Source organism: Sciurus carolinensis, chromosome 5, assembly GCF_902686445.1.
Source record: "Sciurus carolinensis chromosome 5, mSciCar1.2, whole genome shotgun sequence".
Lineage (NCBI taxonomy): Eukaryota > Metazoa > Chordata > Mammalia > Rodentia > Sciuridae > Sciurus > Sciurus carolinensis.
This window is the reverse complement of record NC_062217.1, coordinates 40,507,997-40,528,239: the sequence shown is the minus strand read 5'-3', so window position 1 is coordinate 40,528,239 and position 20,243 is coordinate 40,507,997. Positions and strand designations below refer to the sequence as shown.

Here is a 20,243-nt window from a genome sequence, read left to right as displayed (position 1 = left end):
CTTTAAGCTCAGGGTTAGGTTCCACCTCATCTGTTATAGCCCAAGCACAAAACAGTATGAGATACACAACTTCTCCATAAACATGTATTTGAACAGGCTGAAGATGGGTAGTACTATGGGGAAAAGTCATGCACATATTGTGCAGAATAAATCAACCAGAGGTAGGTAGCAAATGCAGTTTGTGATCAAATAAGAAATGGCTTAAATTTTAAACTTAAACAATTATTACAAAAGAATATCTATGAAATTAATGATGCAAGTTAGCCTACATAGGAAATGTTTATTACTTAAATCAGAAGATGACCCTATAGTTAATCAAGAGAGTGTTTTAAAAAAAGAAGACTCCTTGTCGTACTCCACAATTGTTAGAAAATCCTACTAGTTCTGTCTTCGAAATTGATCTAGAATCTCAGCTACTTATCACCAGGTAGGTTCTGGTCCCAGTCATTACCTGGGGGACTCTCATCCCCCACAAAATAACCTTGAAGCAGTAGCCAAAGTGAGAAAACCATACTCTACTTAAAATTTTGCACTGAACACCCATTTCACTCAGAATAAAAGCCACAGGGTTTATAATGGCTTACAAATTCCTACATAATTCATCTGAAACCCTTACCCTAAACTCCTATGCCCTCCTCATTGCCTACTTCCCTCCAGTAGTTACATTAGTCTCCCCAGTGTTCCAGGACATGTCCCTGCCAGCCTTTAGGACTTGGCTATTGTGTGCCCTCTGTCTGGAATACTTTTCATTCAAATGTTCATTTGGGAAAGGCCCTAATCTCCTTTAAGTTTATCTTTAAATACTAGATTGCCCATGAGGCATTACCTGATCACCCTACTTAATACTACAATCTTTCCACCTATGACCAATACCATTTCCCTAATCTACTTTTATTCCCCAATAGAATTCATCACCTTCTAACACAATATATAATCTTCTCATGTACATCATTTGTTGTTTTGCTTCCCCACTAGAATATAGTCTCTAGGATGGCAGATCTTTGTTGTATTTGTTGATGTTTACAAGTTTCTGGAAGGGTTCCCAGCACATATTTCACTAAACGATGAAAAAAATAAAGACAGACATGACTTTACAAAACTTGGACAGAGGTCTTGTAAATCTAGACTTTACCACTGCTCTTACAAAAACTCAGAACTGAAAATACTGGCCCTTAATCCTGCAACTTAGAGCAGAATTATGATTAAAAGACATTTGGTTTAGATAAGATCAACCCTATTCAATAGGCTATTCTCTATCATTCACAAGTATTTCCACATACAATACTAGGTAAAGATTCGAATTATTTAAAAATTTCATTAAAACTAATAATAACTTTCATATTGAGAAGACAACCCGTAGATTTAGGGAATACAGAAAATTAGAGAAATGGTGTCCAAAAAGGAACACTCACTATTTATTTTACCTGTTGCTGGTTACCTGTCAAGTCCTGATTTTCTAGTACTTTAAAAATATTCATTTGCATCCAAAGAGGATGGCTGTAATACAAACAGAACAAATGTAACATAGCCAGGCATGGTGGTACACACCTGTAATCCCAGAAACTAGGGAGGCTGAGGCAGAAAGATTCCAAGTTCAAAGCTAGCCTCAGCAATTTAGTGAGGCCTTAATAACTTAGTGAGAACCTGTCTCAAAATAAAAACTACAAAATATAAAGGGCTGGGGATGTAGCATCCCTGGGTTCAATCCCTGATTCTGAAAAATCAAAAATAAATATAATATGGTAATTGGTCAATAAATCATTCTTAATCCTTAAACTGGGAACCTAATATACTGACCTAGTAAGTAAGAGTAAGGAAGTCCTTTTTTCATAAACATTTTATAAGACAAAAGAACTCTTTTGTCAATTTTCTTTCTTTAGGAATATAAAGTCTTTAAGGGCAAAAAGATGGTTCTTCAAAAGTGGGTTGGGCATGTGGCTCAGTGGTAGAGGTCTTGCCTAGCATGGGTTCAATCCCAAGCACTGAAAAATTTAATGAAACAGCCCCCGATAACAACAGAAAGCCTAAAGATAAATAAGAATTAATGACACAGTCTCATCAATTGTCAAGGGGAGGATTAGAAGTCAGAGGACAACTAATTAAAACATTGTATTCAACTCCATTAATTCATTCAACAGGTTCATCTACATACCAGATACTGTGCTAGAGATGTACATACAACAATGAGCAAAGGAAACCTGCCCTCCTAGAATTTACAGTCTTATGCTATACTACACATTTGACACTACACTCTACTCAGACAAGATCTTTTTTGGATTTCAACTCTGTTTTTAAAATATATTCACTATCCATCCTAGCTTTAGTCTTTTAGTCTTTTGTGAATTCATATAGTCTTTTCAAAAATTAGCATGAGATTCCTTTCTAACCATCCTTCCATTCCTAACCTCCTGCAGGGCAAAGCTTCCCAACATTTTTCATATCATAAAACACAGAAGATAAAATCTGTAGGAAATACTGAGGAAAGAGGGCCATCTCAGAAGCCCACTTGTAGAACTCAGTGGCCCCAGACTCCATGCTAACTCAACATCTCCTACCACATACACAACTGAAAGTAAACAATAGTCTGGCACATCTTAATGTATTTATGCACTAGTATATCATTTGATGACCAGAGCTCAAAGTACGAGTTTTTAATAAATGAGAATCAGCATTATGTGAATTTTGCAGTAACTTAAGAAGCCCAAATAATCCTGAAGTAGCCAAAAATCAGCATTGGGAATTACTACATAGATTGATAAAACCATACCCACCTTGTACATTTAGATCCCATAATGAATATCTTCTGCCACTAATGGCTCACCAAAAACACAAATTGTCCTCAATGTCTTCAAAGTAGTTACTAAATATGTCTCTTAAAAAGCAGCACTTGTGCTCCTCGAGATTTAAAGGTCTTTATTATTCAATAATCCCATTCCCATAATATAACTGCTATTTACAGTATTTTGTGACAAGAACACATTTTCTCAAAGAATAAGATATCCCCTGTTCCAAGCGGCTCAAAATCAGAGCTCCTACCTGCTCCTGTTCCTTACTACTTGTAAGTCCTGGTCCCAGAGAACTTGCCAGAAATACTGTTAATAGTTTATACTGTACATATTAACTGTTCTTTCTTCTGTACCTAAGAATTATTAAAGGTTTTTATAAAGAGTAAATAAATCAAAATATTGGCATCAGAATAAATCCTACACATTTTATGAACAAATTTTTAAATAAATTATTTATGACATAACAATAAAATTTGACTAAATGGCAAAATATACAGAAAACTAGTTAAATAAAACCAATTATAATGATTTGAAAACAAAGTTTTTACTGTCTTCATTATATAAATCAGGTCCTATTAATATTAACCCCATACAAATTCAAATTATAAGTTACCTTTAATTTACAAAAATTTCACTAATATTAATATGAACTTAAAGTTTTTGCTGAAGAAAAAAGAACTTTGTTTCTAAACTGAATAAAGGGATTTGTGATGATTAATCACAGTAACAACAAAAACTGTAAAAGAAAAAGTCACATCTCTAAATCAAGGAAATCATGATCAATTCATTCAAAAACAGAGCTTATGTAATAATTTTCTGAACTTGTATATGCACTCACTTTTTTTTTTTTTTTTTTTTGTGGTGCTGGGGATTAAACCCAGGGCCTTGTGCATGCAAGGCAAGCACTCTACCAGCTGAGCTATATCCCCAGCCCTATGCCCTCACTCTTAAAAGAAAAAAACATTCGGGAAACAAATATATATAAACCAAGATGAAAACTTTAAATTTTTAAACATTTCTTAAATTTTCCATATCTTTCTTAAAAAAACTAATAAAAGCAAAGTCTTCACCAAAGTATATTTAAAGCCATATTAATCAAATGTATATACAAGAAAGATTAACTGTGCTAACTTGTGTACATAAAATTGGTGGGATGAAATGCAGTGCATAGATAGTACATCATTTCATTATTATGTTCTCATGTTAAATCTTTACGAATGTAAACCTAAGCTTAATTTCTAAAGTCAAAAATTGATTTTTTAATTGAGTTCAAAATAACAAAGTTATTAAAGCTTCTATTATCAGTAAAAGAATCTTCTAATAAACAAGCACCTATTAAATTCATTTAACAAATGTTAATATTTGATTTCCTAAGTGTGAGGCATTCTTCTAAGACTTTGGTATATATCAGTGAATGAATAAGACAAAGAAACCTGTTCTCGTGGAGCTTACATTCTAGAGCTCAACTTCTTTTTTCTCCCAGGATTCCATATTTTTCACATCAAAAACAAGGAGGAAACCAGGCATGGTGGTACATGCCTAGATTTACCAGAAACTGGGGCAGGAGGATCACAAGTTTGAAGCCAGTCTGGGCAACTTTTTCAGACTCTGTTCAAAATAAAAGGGCTGGGGAAGTGGCTCAGTGGTAGACCATTTGCCTGGCATACATGAGACCCTGTGTTCAATACTCAACACCACAAAAAATAAATAAAAAATAAAAAGGGCTGGAGATGTAGCTCAGTGGTAGTGCACTCCTAGGGGGACCCAAGGAGGACTGTACTGAGCCTCTCTTTATAACCACATAAACTACTAAGATTTTTCTTCACCATTTCCATGAAAATCATCACAGCCACCAATCCTTTATGCAACAAAGTAGTAAATAGAATCTTCTTCCCCATAATTATATTCCAACTAAAAACAGGATTTTAGCTTCCTAATGCCAATAAGTGATCCTAAGTCACCAGCACTATAGGAGCTCAAAATTGTATCATAATAATTTTAGAATTTCAAGTATCACAAAGCTCTACCTTTAAGTAAATTAATTTTTTAAACTAATAAAAGCTAAATGTTGTCATCAAACCAAACATAAAATTATCTTATCAAAATTTCACATCGAGGCCAGTAGTGGTGGTGCATGCCCATAATCCCAGCAACTCAGGAGGATCATAATTTCTAGGCCAGGCTCAGCAAATTAGCAAAGCCCTAAGGGGTCTAACTTAGTGAGAGCCTATCTCAAAATAAAGAGCTGGGGGTGTGGCTCAGTGGTTAAGCACCCCTGGGTTCAATCGCTGGTACCAAAAAAGAAAAAGAAAAATCCACATCAAGGTTGCATAAGTTTTTTTTTGTTTTTTGTTTTTGTTTTTTTTTAATTTAATACCTAATTTTTTGGCAATTGCATAAGCTTCATCTGATGACTTTGCCACATATCCTTTGGGAACGGAGACACCAGCTTCTTGCAACAATTCCATACTCATGTATTCATGTAGTGAGAGATTCCTTTGCTGTTGCTGCTGTATTTGGGGTCCATGGTTATTAAACAATCCAGAACTTCCCAGAACCTAGAGAAATTAGGGACATATTTATGTATGACAATGACTTGGCAGTTGTTAGAAATACCTTCTTATCAAACACTATCCTTTCAGGGTTTAATAAAATTTTATTTTTACAGACTGCATGCATTTTGATTCATTATACACAAATGGGGTACAATTTTTCATTTCTATGGTTGTACATGATGTAGACTCACACCATTTGTGTAATCATACATGTACACAGGGAAATGATGTCTGTCTCATTCCACTATCTTTCCTTCTCCCGCCCCCCACTCCCCGCCTCATTTCCCTCTACACAATCAAAAGTTCCTCCATTCTTCTCTTACCCCCCAACCCCCATGCTTGCAGTCTTAACTATTTCCTCATCATCTCAAGTTCTTATCTTACATTTGAGCTTTACTATTACCTCTAACAGTCATTTTTACCTGAATGGCAAATTGAACAGATCTAAAAACAATTTCATCTTTTCCACTAAACCTAAAATCCTTCCCAACTTTCCCCTCTCGACCATTCCTCCAGCACCTAACAAACCATCTGGCACTTGATATGTAAAAACTAAATGATTTGGTACCATTACTTTTTCATACACTCAAGACTCAGAAATCTTTGCTTCACCCGTAGTGGATTCTGTGGTGTGCTGCCCAGATCCCATCTTCAGGACCAAGGCACTTATAGCCCTAGCAGCTGGGAGGGACTGCTGACTGCTGACAGCTCTCAGGTGAGTCCTCTCATTGGCATCTTGGCCAAAATCACACCTACTTCCTACTGGCAGCTTACACACACTGACATCAATAGGGGCAGAGGGAAGAATATAAAGACCTGGCATCTCATTCCAATTTGGGGCAATTTAGAAGAGCATCCTGCTTGCAAATCTCCCCTAGCAATAGTAGATCTGTTACAAGTGCACCGCAGTTCTACTCCCACTACTCAATTCTCCTGTCTTCACTCCCACAGGTTTTGATTCAGAGATAACTTTCCAAAAGATTTCTTTCACAGGACTCTACATCAGAGTCTTCGAATCTCAGAACCAATCTGCAACACCATCCTTAAGGCATCTTTCAAAATTATTCCCTTACCTAGTACCTCTTCTACAAGGTCAGTTGAGGTGTTTGTCCTTCACAATTGGAGTGGAAAATCTTCCAAAAAGGTCAAGTAAAAACAACTTTTCAATCTGTGTAGAACATTCATTCATCATATCAAATATTTATTGCGCACCTAGGTACTAAAAATAGAGCAGTAAACCAAAGGTTTACATTCTAGTGTATATGTGCAGAACACTAGGGACAGAGAAACAGATCATAAATAAACATTTTGCCAAATGGCGGTAAGAAAGAATAAAGAGAAAATAAAGATGAGAGAGTGATGTTTTTATACAGTAGAAAAGAAAACTGATATTTCCTTGAGTACAGCTGAGTCAGAATTACTCTTACAAAAAGAAGGAGGAAACAGCTTGTATATTACTGCCCAAAGAGAAAGGAACATGAGGGTTAGACTTTCAGTTTCCTGTATCAGAGCCACAACATTGAAAAGCTGAAGAAGGATGAACATTAGCAAGATCTCCACACCTCTTAGTCATTAAGCATCCATCAAGTTAGAGCTTAGGCTTAACCTATCATATAACATGTTGAAACACCTTCATCCTTTTTTCAAACTTCCCAATCCTATCACCTTTGCAAAGCAATATACAGAACAAATTAAAGTACTATGCAAGCCTTGGAAAACTGCAGTGGAATCATTTTTAAATTTTAGTCATACACTTTCATTATCCCCACACAGAAAGCAATATACTGAAACATGGTTCATATGAAACACAATATCAGGGCTGGGGAGATAGCTCAGTCGGTAGAGTGCTTGCCTTGCAAGCACAAGGCTGGGGTTCGATCCCCAGCACCATCAAAAAAAAAAAAAAAAAAAAAAAAAAAAAAAATCAGGTGAAACACAATATCAGAACTGAATTTAAAGGAGTCTCATATAAAGTCTATCTTAAAGTAAGATCATGATCTGTTGCATCAAGATTAAATCTGCTTCTAAAAATGCATATTCCTGGGCCCTGACCTCATCTAAAAAATCAGAATCTCTAGAATGGGCCCAAGGAAACCTGCATTAGTAACAATTCACTCAGTTGATTCTTAAGGACCCCATAGTATAGAGCAACTCATTTCTGATTCACTTAGTAGGCTAAAATCCTGGTTAACATTTCAGCTGGAGAACTCAATTCCTTGATTTACTGTCACTTCAATATTAAAGTAAGCAACCTTCCAAGCTTTTCTGAACATCTATCTTCTGACCTAGAAATTTCATTTCTGAGTATGTATCACCAGAAATGAGACTGATGTCTACCAAAAGACATACATAAGAATGCCGTAGTACACTTTTTCATAACAAACAAAAAAGGTAAATAACCTGACTGTCCATCAACAGGGGAATGGATAGCTTGTGTTACATTCATAATAGGATACTAAAGAATAAATAAACAAATAACAAAAAAAAGAACTACTGCTCACCTATCAGTAGATTAACCTCACAAACATAATATTGAAGGAAAAAAGTCAGACACAAAAATACATCCCTATATGATCTCTTTTTATATAGTTCAAAACCAGTCAATATTAGTCTATGGTGATAGAAGTCATAACTAGTGGTGACCTTCTGTAGGAGAGTATTGATAAAGAGAGGGGACATAGAAGTTTTCGAAAAGCTGAAAACATATATCTTGATCTGGATTGTGGTTAAAAAGATGTTTACATAAACAAAATAAGGGTGTGTGGCAGAGAGTGAGTAAGTCTGGCAAAAATTATCTTACACTCAAATACTTTTTGAATGTCAATATAATAGTGTGCTAAAAAAACAAAGCCAACATGGTCCCAGCCAGAGTTCACAGACATGTAAACAAACAATAGCAATATACAGAGAACACTATGTCAGTGGTAGATAAGTTACTGGTAGCACCTAATTAGCTACATTGATCAGAAGATTCCTGCCCCCAGAAACAACAGGTTGATCAACTAGTACATAGTTACATTAAGATAGCAGGAGTTAGAAAGTAGGAGTAAGTAGTGTGCTATCACACAGCAGGGTGACTGAGACTAACAACAATGTATTATTTATTTTAAAACAGTTGGAGGAGAGGACTTTTTAATGTTCTTACCACAAAGAAATGAAAAATGTATATGGTGGCAGATATGTTACTTACCCTGGTATATATAAATATATTGAATGTACACATGTACTGAAACATCACACTAAACCTCCAAAATATATACAATCATGTGCCAACTAAATACAAAATAAAACTTTAGAAAAAAAATTCCTACTGCCAAAAGGTTACCAATTCCTGGCCAAATCCAAGAAAATCTCTTAATCATATGCTCATAACCTGGACTATTTTCAACAAAGATACAAAAAAACAACAGGATGAGAACTAAACAAAATGTTGAAGAGAAATACTAAACCAATGTGTGACCTTGAACACATTTCCTGGGACTATGCACCTATGTGTTCCCATCCACAAAAGACTAAGGTCTCTACAAACTCTACAGTTAAATTTGTTTTTTTTAATTTTTAATTTTTTTTGAGTTGTCAAATGGATATTTTATTTTATTATTTATATGTGGTGCTGAATATCGAACCCAGGGCCTCACACATGCCAAGCAAGTGCTTTACCACTGAGCCACAACTCCAGGTCCCTACAGCTAAATTTCTTAATGACAGGGTGGCGAAGAAAAGCTGTTATGAAGACTATATATTAGACATCACCATATGGAGAAACAAAGATTTTTTAAAAGGAATTTCCAAAAGGACAAAGATTATGATTAGAATGAAAGCATACCTGTTCTCCAAATCCCCATTCTCTACAAACGAGGCAGCACCCTTTAAGAAAGTTCAAGGCCAAAAATAAATAAAAACCACTTCTATTCGGAAACAAATATCCCTAAGAACAAACAGCTTTAAAAAAAAAAAAAAAAAAAAAACGAATTTTCATTTATGGTATGTCTGAAAAGTTACTTCAAAACATAACCTAAAACTGTGGAACTGATTCAAGAAGCCAATCATACACTCTTCCAGTTTCTTGGTATCAGTACGGAAAAAATAGGTCAATTTTATGTTCTTGGCGTTGTAGAGCAGACTCAAGGACTTTGGCTTCTGAACCAGAGAGTTTTGAAATTAAAAGTTCTCAGCTTTCGCCTTATCTGCTAGGATACCTGACCCAAATCACTTGTTCTCTTAGCCACAGTCACAGTATCAACGATGCAGGTCTTACTGTCTCTCTCAGTGTTGCTTAAAAACCTAATGAGCTTAGCACGGTATCTGACACACTATAAATACTCAAAAACAAAACGACAACAGAGGCTACTACGTTACAGTTTGTCCAGAAATTAAGTGATTCAAAAGATTATTTTTCTTCCCCAACTGTTGAACTTCTACCAACAAACAGAACAATACATCAAAACTTCGGGGAGGGCGAGTCGGCAGACTGCCGGTCGTCTTCAGTCATTCCTACCACTGACAGCTCCCCAGAGACGCAAAGTACGCTTGAAGGGCATTCCCCCTACCCAAAGAGGGGCCGCAGAAGCCTCGGCCAGCCGCGGGACTGGGGGTGGCAGCAGAAACCACTCCGACCCCTGCACCTCCACTCAGAGCCCGCCCGCTCTCCGTCGTCCCCTCGGAAGCCAGCGGAGCAGCAGAAGCAGGATCTCCTAGCCGACGGAGGACTGGAGACGAGCGGCGCAAAAATGGACCTGCCTGCCGTCCTGGCGAGCAACACTCCCGGGCAAGCCGCCCACGGGCCAGGCAGGGCACCCAGGAAATGTCATCGCCGGCGAAGTGACCCCGAGTCGGGCTCTGGATCCCCTCACATCTCGCCCACAGGGGCCACGGGTCCCACCTCGCCCTTTCTCCTGTCGACCCTTGAGGTGAAATCAGGCAAGGCAGCAATACCTGGGCGGCGGCCCAAAGCGCCGGCCGGGGCCGGTGGCTCCTAAGGGCGGCGACGGCCAACAGCCGGCTGTAGAACATGGAGGCCGCCATTTCTGAGTTCGACCCCGTACCTTCCTCCTCGCGCAGGCGCAAAGGCGCGACGCGACCCGAGGCGCAGCAGCTCCCGACGCGCTCGCGGCCCCGCCCACCACGCGTCGGAGGCTGGGCCTCGGTTAACTGAGGCTGTGGGAGGGCCAGGACCGGGGAGAGGCAGGGTCTTCCCTTCTGGAGGTACGCTGGGCTTGGCCGGTGCGGAGCTAGCTTTGACCTTTGGAACTTTCACTGCAACCTCAATATTAGACGTGAATCCTGAAGGCAAGGTGAACGCTTCCCAGCGAATTGCAGTGGAAAGGCGACCAGCGCCGCCACTTGTGTCACCTTAACTTCTGAGTCTCAGTTGCATCGTCTGTAAAATGGAGTTCATTCAGGAAATGATTACTGCCGGGCGCGGTGGCACACGCCTGTGATCCCGGCAGCTCGGAAGGCTGAGGCAGAATGATCAAGCCAGCCTCAGCAAAAATGAGGCGCTAAGCAACTCGGTGAGACCCTGTCCCTAAATAAAATACAAAATAGGGTGGGAATGTGGCTCAGTGGAGGAGTGCCTCTAGTTCAATCCCTGATACCCGCCCCCCAAAAAAATTACTGACTGACTGCTTTGTGCCAAACCCTGCATTGATACTGATACAATAGTTAAAAAAGGAAAAAAAACAGCGCTTCTGACACTCTGAAAGAAGACAGACCGGCCACTTGTTACCAAAGCCGAGCGCACACTGAAATCAGCCTGGAAGCTTTTTAAAAAATATAATCCCCAAGGCCCCGCCGAGGGGAGTGAGGAGCCCTGTATTTCTGAGAGTTCTCTAGGTGAGTCGGATGCACATGGTATGTCCCTATAGAATCTGACCGCTGGACTAATGAAGTGGCACCAGTTCCACTTACAGCATCATTGAGCTTTAAAATGTGTGGAAGCAATTTCAGTGGTTTTCTATCCACTAGGTGCTTTTTGTAGCTCCCAAAATCTCTGCGTTCTTAAACTTCATAAAGACAGGACCTCCTTACGGACTTTTTAGTTCCATTGGCACTAGTGGAGGACTGACCTCTCAAGGCTTCTTTCATCACCGGATAGATATTCTGCGCTGTCAGAAACAGGGAAAAGGGAGAAACGGACATTGATAGTTCGGACATCTCTTGCCTCACCTTCCTACTGCTCATTATAATCAGATGAGGCCTGTATAACCGGGTTGAAAGGAGGACAGGGACGTATCAGTTTTCCGTGGGGAGCACATATCCCATCCCATATATAAAGAGGGCATACTTGGAGTCAACCCAGCTTTTTTTTTTTTAATTTATAATAAAGACGGCCCTTGAGTTATCACATACAACCATACAACCAGCCATCTACATTCAAGACCAGGTGTTTTAAGGATAGGTAGGTAAACCCAGAATAAAGCTCTGTACCTCCTGATACTGTATTTAAAAAAAATTGAAGAAGGTAGAAAGATGATGGGACTCCCACCTGCTAACCTTGTTATATTTTTAGGCAATCTGGAACTGGAGGACATTATGTTAAGTGAAATAAGCCAGAAACAGAAAGATGAGTACAGTGTGTTCTCTCTGGTATACCAAAGCTTTAAAAGTTGACTCAAAAGTAAAATAAGTGATTACTAGAGATTGGGGTCAGGGGGAATATGGAAAAGAGAGATTGGATTTGATCTGTGCATGGTATATCATGTATAGAAATATCACATGGAGCCCCATTGATATGTACAGTTAATATGTTCATTTAAACTTTTTAAACTGAAATTGCTTTGCCCAGAAACTACTTTTTTCACAGCAAAAACTTTTGCAATCCTTATATACAAGGATCTTAGAAACTAGTAGTGGGTAATACAGAACAGCAGAATATGATAAGTACATTAGATGTTGAATTGTTTTTGTTTTTATTTGGTGTGGGGAGCTGTGAAGAAAAGAGAAAAATGAATTGTTCCCCACATACAATGGAATTCCTGCCTTTGATCATTCTCTATATTTGCTTCCACTAGGAAAGTAAGGGCACAGGGTTGTATTTGCAAGAAAAAGGGAAAAGAAATTTCCTGAGGGGGAGAAGATTTTAATTTTCTCCCAATCCTTTAAAATCCTTTTAAGTTTTTATACTCTTCACATTTTAAAGCCCAGAGACAAAGCCTTAGTTGATGTGTCTTACTGTTAACTTGGAATTAATAAAAGTACAGAATGCTGTAGAAGCAACATCATGATATTTGCTTATCCAAATTTCTACTTAGGGCCAAGATGAAGAATAGCCATTTATTGAACACTTAGTCGCATTCTACATAAATATTCTTAATAGTACTGACAACAATCCTTCATTTTACAGAAGGGAAAATAAAGCCTTAGAGACAATATGTAATTTTCCTAGTATCACAATATTTATTTTGGTTGCTCCCCAATTCAGCATGGTAAGATGAAAATTTGAGATTATAACAGATTCATGCCCCTCTTTTCCATTTTTTAACCCCTTATCTTTCATACCATTTAATTAATAGCATTCACCACCTAAAGGAAAGAATGACAGAGTGGGTTTTAAGTTACAAATAAATATATTGTGCTTTGAACTACAAGATACTAAACTTCGAGTGTCAGAGGTCAAAGTCCACAAGGACTCAGACTCTGTGAAACTTTTATGTGTGAGAAACAGAATTGCAATTATCTCACCCCTAGGGAGAATGGGGACAGGAGAAAGAGAAGGGAAGCAAGAAACTTAGTAATGTTTCCTTGAGAAGGATCCCTGTGCTGTGTACTCCCAAGGGCCACTGTGTCTAGGACAAAGGGCAAGTCCACCCCTAGAGAGAGTTGGGAATCTAGAACAGAGAGCACTGAAGAGACACCTAAGACCGCAAAATCTCTCGAGCACGGGGAAGCAATGGAAACCTAGCAGGCTGGTGTTCCCCTGTAGGTGGAGATAAATCACATTGCCAGGATTTGTACCTACCCCACAGACTGGGGAGGCCTGGAAGGGCTTTCAGTGCTCTTGAGAGCTGTGGAGAAAGTGTGGTGCTTCCACAGATAGAAACATGGAGGTTAGACCTGAAATGAGCAACGCCCCCAAGCAGATGGTAAAGGGGATATGTCAATAGACACGGCCTTAGATAACAACACCAAGGACTAGATGTTCCTTTGATCTACCATTACATATATTTCCCACATCTAAGGAGGATGGAGAGAGCATGGATTCTGATTTAACAGAGGTTAAGTTTCTGGCAATTGGTGTAAGAAGGATTAATGCTAGAATTCACGTTCAGATGTAGAAAAATAAGCCATATTTCTTATATAGGTGAACATACAGAGTGAACTTGGTATCATTGCATCACTGGTTCTCAACCCTGACTGTATCCAAGAATCACCTGGAAAACTTATTTAAAAATACCTTTGCTTGAGCCTCATCACCAAAGATTATAATTTAGTTGTCTGTTATGGGACCTATGGTAGTATTTTATAAATATTCCCCCAGTATTTCTTTTTCTTTTTTTTTTTTTGGGGGGTGCTGGGGATTGAACCCAGGACCTTATGCTTACAAGGCAAGCACTCTACCGACTGAGCGATCTCCCCAGCCACCCCCAACCCCGTATTTCTAATGAGTACTCCAGTAATGATAACCACTCTGATCCTGCTCTTTCTACTGTCCTCTCTATCTCATTGGAAGGGAGCATTCAGTAGGAGCAGTCATTCAAGGAAGCCACCATGAATGAGCATTGGATTTAAAGTCCTTTGATCTAGATTTGAATTCCAGCTGTGCTACATGTTAGCTGTGTGGTCTTAAGCAAGTCACTTAGCCTTTCTGAGTTTCAAGTTCCATATGTGTTGTAAAGGATGAATTAGTTTCTGATAGCTGCTGTAACAAATTGCAGTTGATGACTTAAAAAGTACAGAAATCTATTCTCTCACAGATATGGATTCTGGATAATGAGTCCAAACTCATTATTACTGGTCCAGTTCAAGGTGTCAGCAGGGCCTTGTTCCCTCTGGAAGCTCTAAGGGAGAATCAGTTCCTTGGCTTTTCCTGTTCCCAGTGGTTGCTGGCATTCCTTAGCTTATGATTGCTATACTTCATCTCTGCTTCCCTAGCTAATCTCCTTTGGTTGCCCTTTTATAAGGATACATGTGATTGCATTTAGGTAGACTATAATCCAATATAGCATCCCTGTTTCAAGATCTTTAATTTAATCATATCTGCAAAGTCCTTTTCTGACATAGATGATAACATTCACAGGTTCCAGGCATTATGACCTGGACATGCTTTGGGCTAATAATGAATATCCTGTCCACTTTGCAGGGTATAGTTAGAAACCAGTAAGATAAGTAAATAAAAGCACCTTAAAATTTTATGCAATCTGTAATCATTATTACTACTTTTTGTGACTCAGATTTTAAATACCTAATGAATTAGGTGTGCTGAGCCCCTGGCAGTCCTTGCACTTCACTTCTGCAGTTCCAGAACATCCCCCTTGAGACAAAGCCAGATCTACCTAGGTTCTATATTGTCACTTGTGAAAATTAAAAATGGCCAGGCCCAGTGGCACACACCTGTAATCCCAGCAGCTCAGGAGGCTGAGGCAGGAGGATTGTAAATTCAAAGACAGCTTAAGCAACTTAGTGAGGTCCTAAACAACTTAGCAAGATCCTGTCTCAAAATAAAAAATAAAAAATGTGGCTCTGTGGTTAAGCACCCCTGGGTTTAATTCCTAGTCCCCAAAATAAGGTAATTAAAAGTACAGGCCAGCATGGTGGGGCACACCTACAATCCCAGTGACTTGGGAAACTGAGGCAAAAGGATTGCAAGTTTCAGACCAGACTCAACAACTTGATGATACCCTATCTCAAAATTTTAAAAAACATCTGGGGATTTAGCTCAGTGGTAAAGGGTCCCTGGGTTCAGTCCACAGTAGCAGTAAATAAATAAATAAGGAAGAGATCATTTCCTCAAGACATTTTACTCCCAGCTGTTGGAAGTTTGACAAAATGTATTCTACAGTCTCAAAAACATGGTGTGAAAGGAATTTAGCAAATAAGGAAATATATTAATAGTGAGAGCCAGGTTTCTACCAGAGGAGGTAGTTACAAACATTGAAAGAGAGAAAATTAGAATGAACATTATGATGTTCTTCAGGAATTAAACATTAGTGTAAATTCATGGTCTTCAATATGGAGAGAGAGGGATGTTCATTCAGAAAAACCTTCCTAGAAATATCCAGAATAACGTTCAACCAAATATTTGAGTACTGAGGCCCAGCTAGGTTGACACAAAAAATTAATCACAGATATAAATATGTGTGTGTGTGTGTGTGTGTGTGTGTGTGTGTGTGTGCATGCACATTTTGTTTACTAAGAGGCCCTGGGAACAGAAACTTCCAATAACAGTAAAGCCTATCTAGTATTCAGTTCTTGAATTCTTTTTATGTGTGTTGGTTTGGGTTTTTTCTTTGTATGTTTTGTAGTGCTGAAACCCAGGGCCTCATGAATGCTAGGCAAGCACTCTACTACTGATCCACACCCCCATCCAAGATCTTGAATACTAATAACTTTCTCCACTAAAAGGAACCAGAAGTATCTGGAGAAATAGTTGATTATAGGACTTGACAGGGAAATTATAAAATGAACCTGAAGTATTTTGTTGAGCCAAAAAATGAGAATGTACTCAAAGAATGGTAGGAATGTGTCACAAGTATTTAGAAGTCAATTTGAAAGAACTCCCAGTGGCCAGTTATGAGACAATTTGAGCAAAACAGTAAATGAATGTAGGGAAGAAGGATTAGCTATATTTTTTCTGTTACTTTTTCTTTGTACAATGAAACACTGTAGACATTATGTATTAAATAAACACATGATGACTGATAAGAACAGAGAAGTGGGTAAGCTAGGGGCCTGTGGAACCAAAAAACAGCATGGTGTTGAGCTCTCTGTTTTCTTTTTGCCTTATATTTCCCAAAATAGATGCTTATGGATCCAGCAAACTGGAAATACTATCTGGGTACAGACAAAGAAGCCCCCAAGGCATTCTGCCCTTCTTGTGAAGGACTGGAAAAGCGCAGCCTCGCAAGACTGCCCTTCTCTGGCCTGACATCACAGGTAAAACGACAGCCCCACCTCCACTCATGATCAGTAGCATCCAAGGGGAGCCAAGAAGTCTGACCTCACAAGGCTGCAAAGAGGTACTCCAACATCCCATGGAGGGTGGTGTCAGAGAAGGACACTGAGAGTCTTATCCCCAGTGACTAGTAAAGAACTCCCTTCCTCCTACAGTGGCAGTGGAAGCCACACAGAGAGCCTGGACTTCTGCTCCAACCCATCAACATGACATTTCTCCCCTTCACTACTGGGGAGGCCCAGGGAGAGTGAAGGTTTTCACCATTTTAGGCATCCTCACTACGGTGTCAGAAACTGGAACTCTGCTACCTGCCCAGCAGGAATGAGGAAGCCCCAAGTACACCTTGGGGATCCTTGTGGACCAAGAGGTGAACCTGGAATTCTACCTCTGCCTGGCAGTGCTTGGACAGCATCGCTCCCTTTCCCTGCCAGCGCAGTGTCAGAAGCTGTCAGCTAAAATTGAAGGGATAAATAAGATCAGAATTGTCTAGTACAATACAAAAATATCCAGATTTCAATGGAAAATCACTCATTACACCAAGAACCAGAAAGATCTCAAACTGAAAAAAAAAAAAGAAAGAAAGAAAGAAAGAAGACAATAAGGCCAGGCAGGCCCAGTGGCACATGCCTGTAATCCCAGTAGTTCGGGAGGCTGAGGCAGGAGGATTGTGAGTTCAAAGCCAGCCTCAGCAAGTTGGTGGGGCCCTAAGCAATTTGGGGAGACCCTTACTCTAAATGAAATATTTTTTAAAAGGACTGGGGAAGTGGCTCAGTGGTTAAGGGCCTCTGAGTTCAATCCCTGATACAAAAAAAAAAAAAAAAAAAAAGACAAAAGATGCAGCCAGGTGGAGGTGCACACCTGTAATCTCAGCAACTCAGGAGGCTGAGGCAGGAGGATCATCCTCAGTAATTTAACAAGACCCTCAGCAACTTAGTGAGACCCTGTCTCAAAAGAAAAGATAAAAAGGGCTGGGGATGTAGCTCAGTGAAAAAGTGCCTCTGGTTCAATCCCCACCACCAAAAAAAAAGAAAAGAAAAGAAAAGAAAAATAGATGTAAACACTGAAATGACAGGGTTAGAATTATTTGTTAAATATTTTAAAGCAGCCATAATAAAGATGCTTCCAGCAATTATAAACATGCTTGAGACTGAAGTTCAGTAAAGATATACTAATAGGAACCTGGTAGAAATTCTAGAACATGCACATAGATTGGAAAGAAAAAAGTGCCCTATTTACAGGTGACTTGGTGGTCTACATAGAAAGAGATTCTACCAAAAATGTCCTTGAATTAATAAGTGAGTTCAGCAAGAGCTCAGGATATTTTTTTAAAAATCAATTTTATTTCTATGTGCCAGCAACAAACATGTGGACACAAACTAAAAATATAGCTGGGCATGGTGGTGCTCATCTATAATCCCAGAGACTAGGGAGACTGAAGCAAGCAGAGTAGCAAGTTTAAAGCCAGCCTAGGCAATTTAGAAAGACCCTGCCTCAACATATGATCCACCCAAACTGATGCAGGAGAACATATACAATTTAAACAGATCAATTTCAAGCAATGAAACAGAAGAAGCCATCAAAAGTCTACCAACCAAGAAAAGCCTAGGAACGGAAGAATTTTCAGTCGAGTTCTACAAGACCTTCAGAGAAGAATTAAAACCAATAATCCTCAAATTATTCCATAAAATAGAAAAAGAGGGAACCCTTCCAAACTCATTATATGAGGCTAGTATCACCCTTATACCAAAACCAGACAAAGACTCATCAAGGAAAGAAAACCTCAGAACAAGATCCCTGATAAACATAGACACCAAAATTCTCAATAAAATTATGGCAAATCACATACAAAAACATATTAAAAAGATAGTGCACCACGATCAAGTGGGGTTCATCCCAAGGATGCAAGACTGGTTCAACACATGGAAATCAATAAACATAATACATCACATCAATAGACTTAAAGACGAGAACCATATGATTATCTCAATAGATACATAAAAAGTATTTGACAAAATACAGCACCTCTTCATGTTCAAAACACTAGAAAACATAGGGATAGTAGGAACAAACCTCAACATTGTAAAAGCTATCTATGTTAAGCCCATGGCCAACATCATTCTAAATGGAGAAAAATTGAAAGCATTCCCTCTAAAAACTGGAACAAGTCAGGGATGTCCTCTTTCACCACTTCTATTTAACATTGGCCTTGAAACACTAGCTAGATCAATCAGACAGACGAAAGAAATTAAAGGAATATGAATAGGAAAAGAACTCAAACTATCACTATTTGCCAAGGACGTGATTCTATATTTAGAAGATCCAAAAAATTCCACCAGAAAACTTCCAGAACTCAGCAAAGTAGCAGGACATAAAATCAATACCCATAAATCAAATGCATTTCTATTCATAAGCAATGAATCCACTGCAAGAGAACTTAGAAAAACTACCCCATTCACAATAGTCTCAACAAAAATAAAATACTTGGGAAATCAGTCTAACAAAAGAGGTGTTAGACCTCTACAATGAAAACTACAGAATGCTAAAGAATAAAATTGAAGAAGACCTTAGAAGATGGAAAGATCTCCCATGATCCTGGATAGGCAGAATATTGTCAAAATGTCCATACTACCAAAAGTGTTATGCAGATTCAATGCAATTCCTATTTAAACCCCAATGACATTCTTCACAGAAATAGAAAAAGAAATCGTGAAATTCGTTTGGAAAAATAAGAGACACAGAATAGCCAAGGCAATCCTTAGTAAGAAGAGTGAAAGGCTGGGGAGATAGCTCAGTTGGTAGAGTGCTTGCCTTGCAAGCACAAGGCCCTGTGTTCGATCCCCAGCACCGCAAAAAAAAAAAAAAAAAAAAAAAAAAGAAGAGTAAAGCAGGAGGCATCACAATACCAGACCTTAAACTATACTACAGAGCAATAGTAACAAAAACGGCACGGTATTGGCACCAAAACAGACATGTAGACCAATGGTACAAAGTAGAAGACACAGAGACAAACCCACATAAATATGATTATCTCATATTAGACAAAGGCACCAAAAACATACATTGGAAGAAAAGATAGTCTTCAACAAATGGTGCTGGGAAAACTGGTGTTATGGAGCACAATGTAAGAACAGACCAATCACCACTGAGAAGTCCAAATTTGAGAGTCTTTATTAAGCTGGCCAGCTGACTGTCTCACACAATGCCCCAAAATATGGCTATTGGGAGAACAGCCCCAACCATAGGGTTGTAGGGGTTCTTATACCAAAAATCACATCAGTCATAAGTGTCTGTTGCTATGATTCAAAATTACAAACTAACATCATGAGATCATCAACAGAGGGGAAGAGGGTCAAAACAACTCTTACCTAGGTACAAACTAAAGAATGGTTACTAACATCCACACAATCACTGTTCACATGGTACATTGTTTAGGAGCAATAGGAATCAAAAGAGAGAAATTTTTCATTACATAAGAATTGTCATTTTTTTATTGCTACACATGTCACACTAAGTAACTAATGATGGGTACAGAGGCAGGGTGTTCCTATGAGAGAAGTTTATTTCCTATATAACATGGAGTCTCAGAGCAAAATGGAGTCTGTTTAGTCATTTTCCTTCGAGTCTGGCCTATAACATTCTCATGGAGCCAGATCTGTCAGCCTATCACACTGGAAATCCATATGTAGCAAAATGAAATTAAACCTCTATCTCTTACCCTGCACAAAAATCAACTCAAAGTGGATCAAAGATTTAGGTAGTAGAACAGAGACCCCGCCTAAAAGAAGAAAA

The 20,243-nt window shown here is 38.8% G+C and overlaps 1 protein-coding gene across 1 annotated transcript in view; it reads right to left on the bottom strand.

Moving 5' to 3' along the window:
* The window catches only part of Sucla2 (succinate-CoA ligase ADP-forming subunit beta), a 46,828-nt gene extending 36,400 nt beyond the window's left edge, over positions 1-10,428 (bottom strand). The window contains exons 1-2 of the mRNA XM_047554476.1: positions 10,277-10,428; positions 5,164-5,344 (exon numbers count right to left, since the gene is read on the bottom strand). Coding sequence (XP_047410432.1) covers positions 5,164-5,344; positions 10,277-10,366 — 271 coding nt within the window. The 5' untranslated portion in view covers positions 10,367-10,428. The remainder of the gene's footprint in view (positions 1-5,163; positions 5,345-10,276) is intronic.
* Between the last annotated feature and the right edge of the window lie 9,815 nt (positions 10,429-20,243).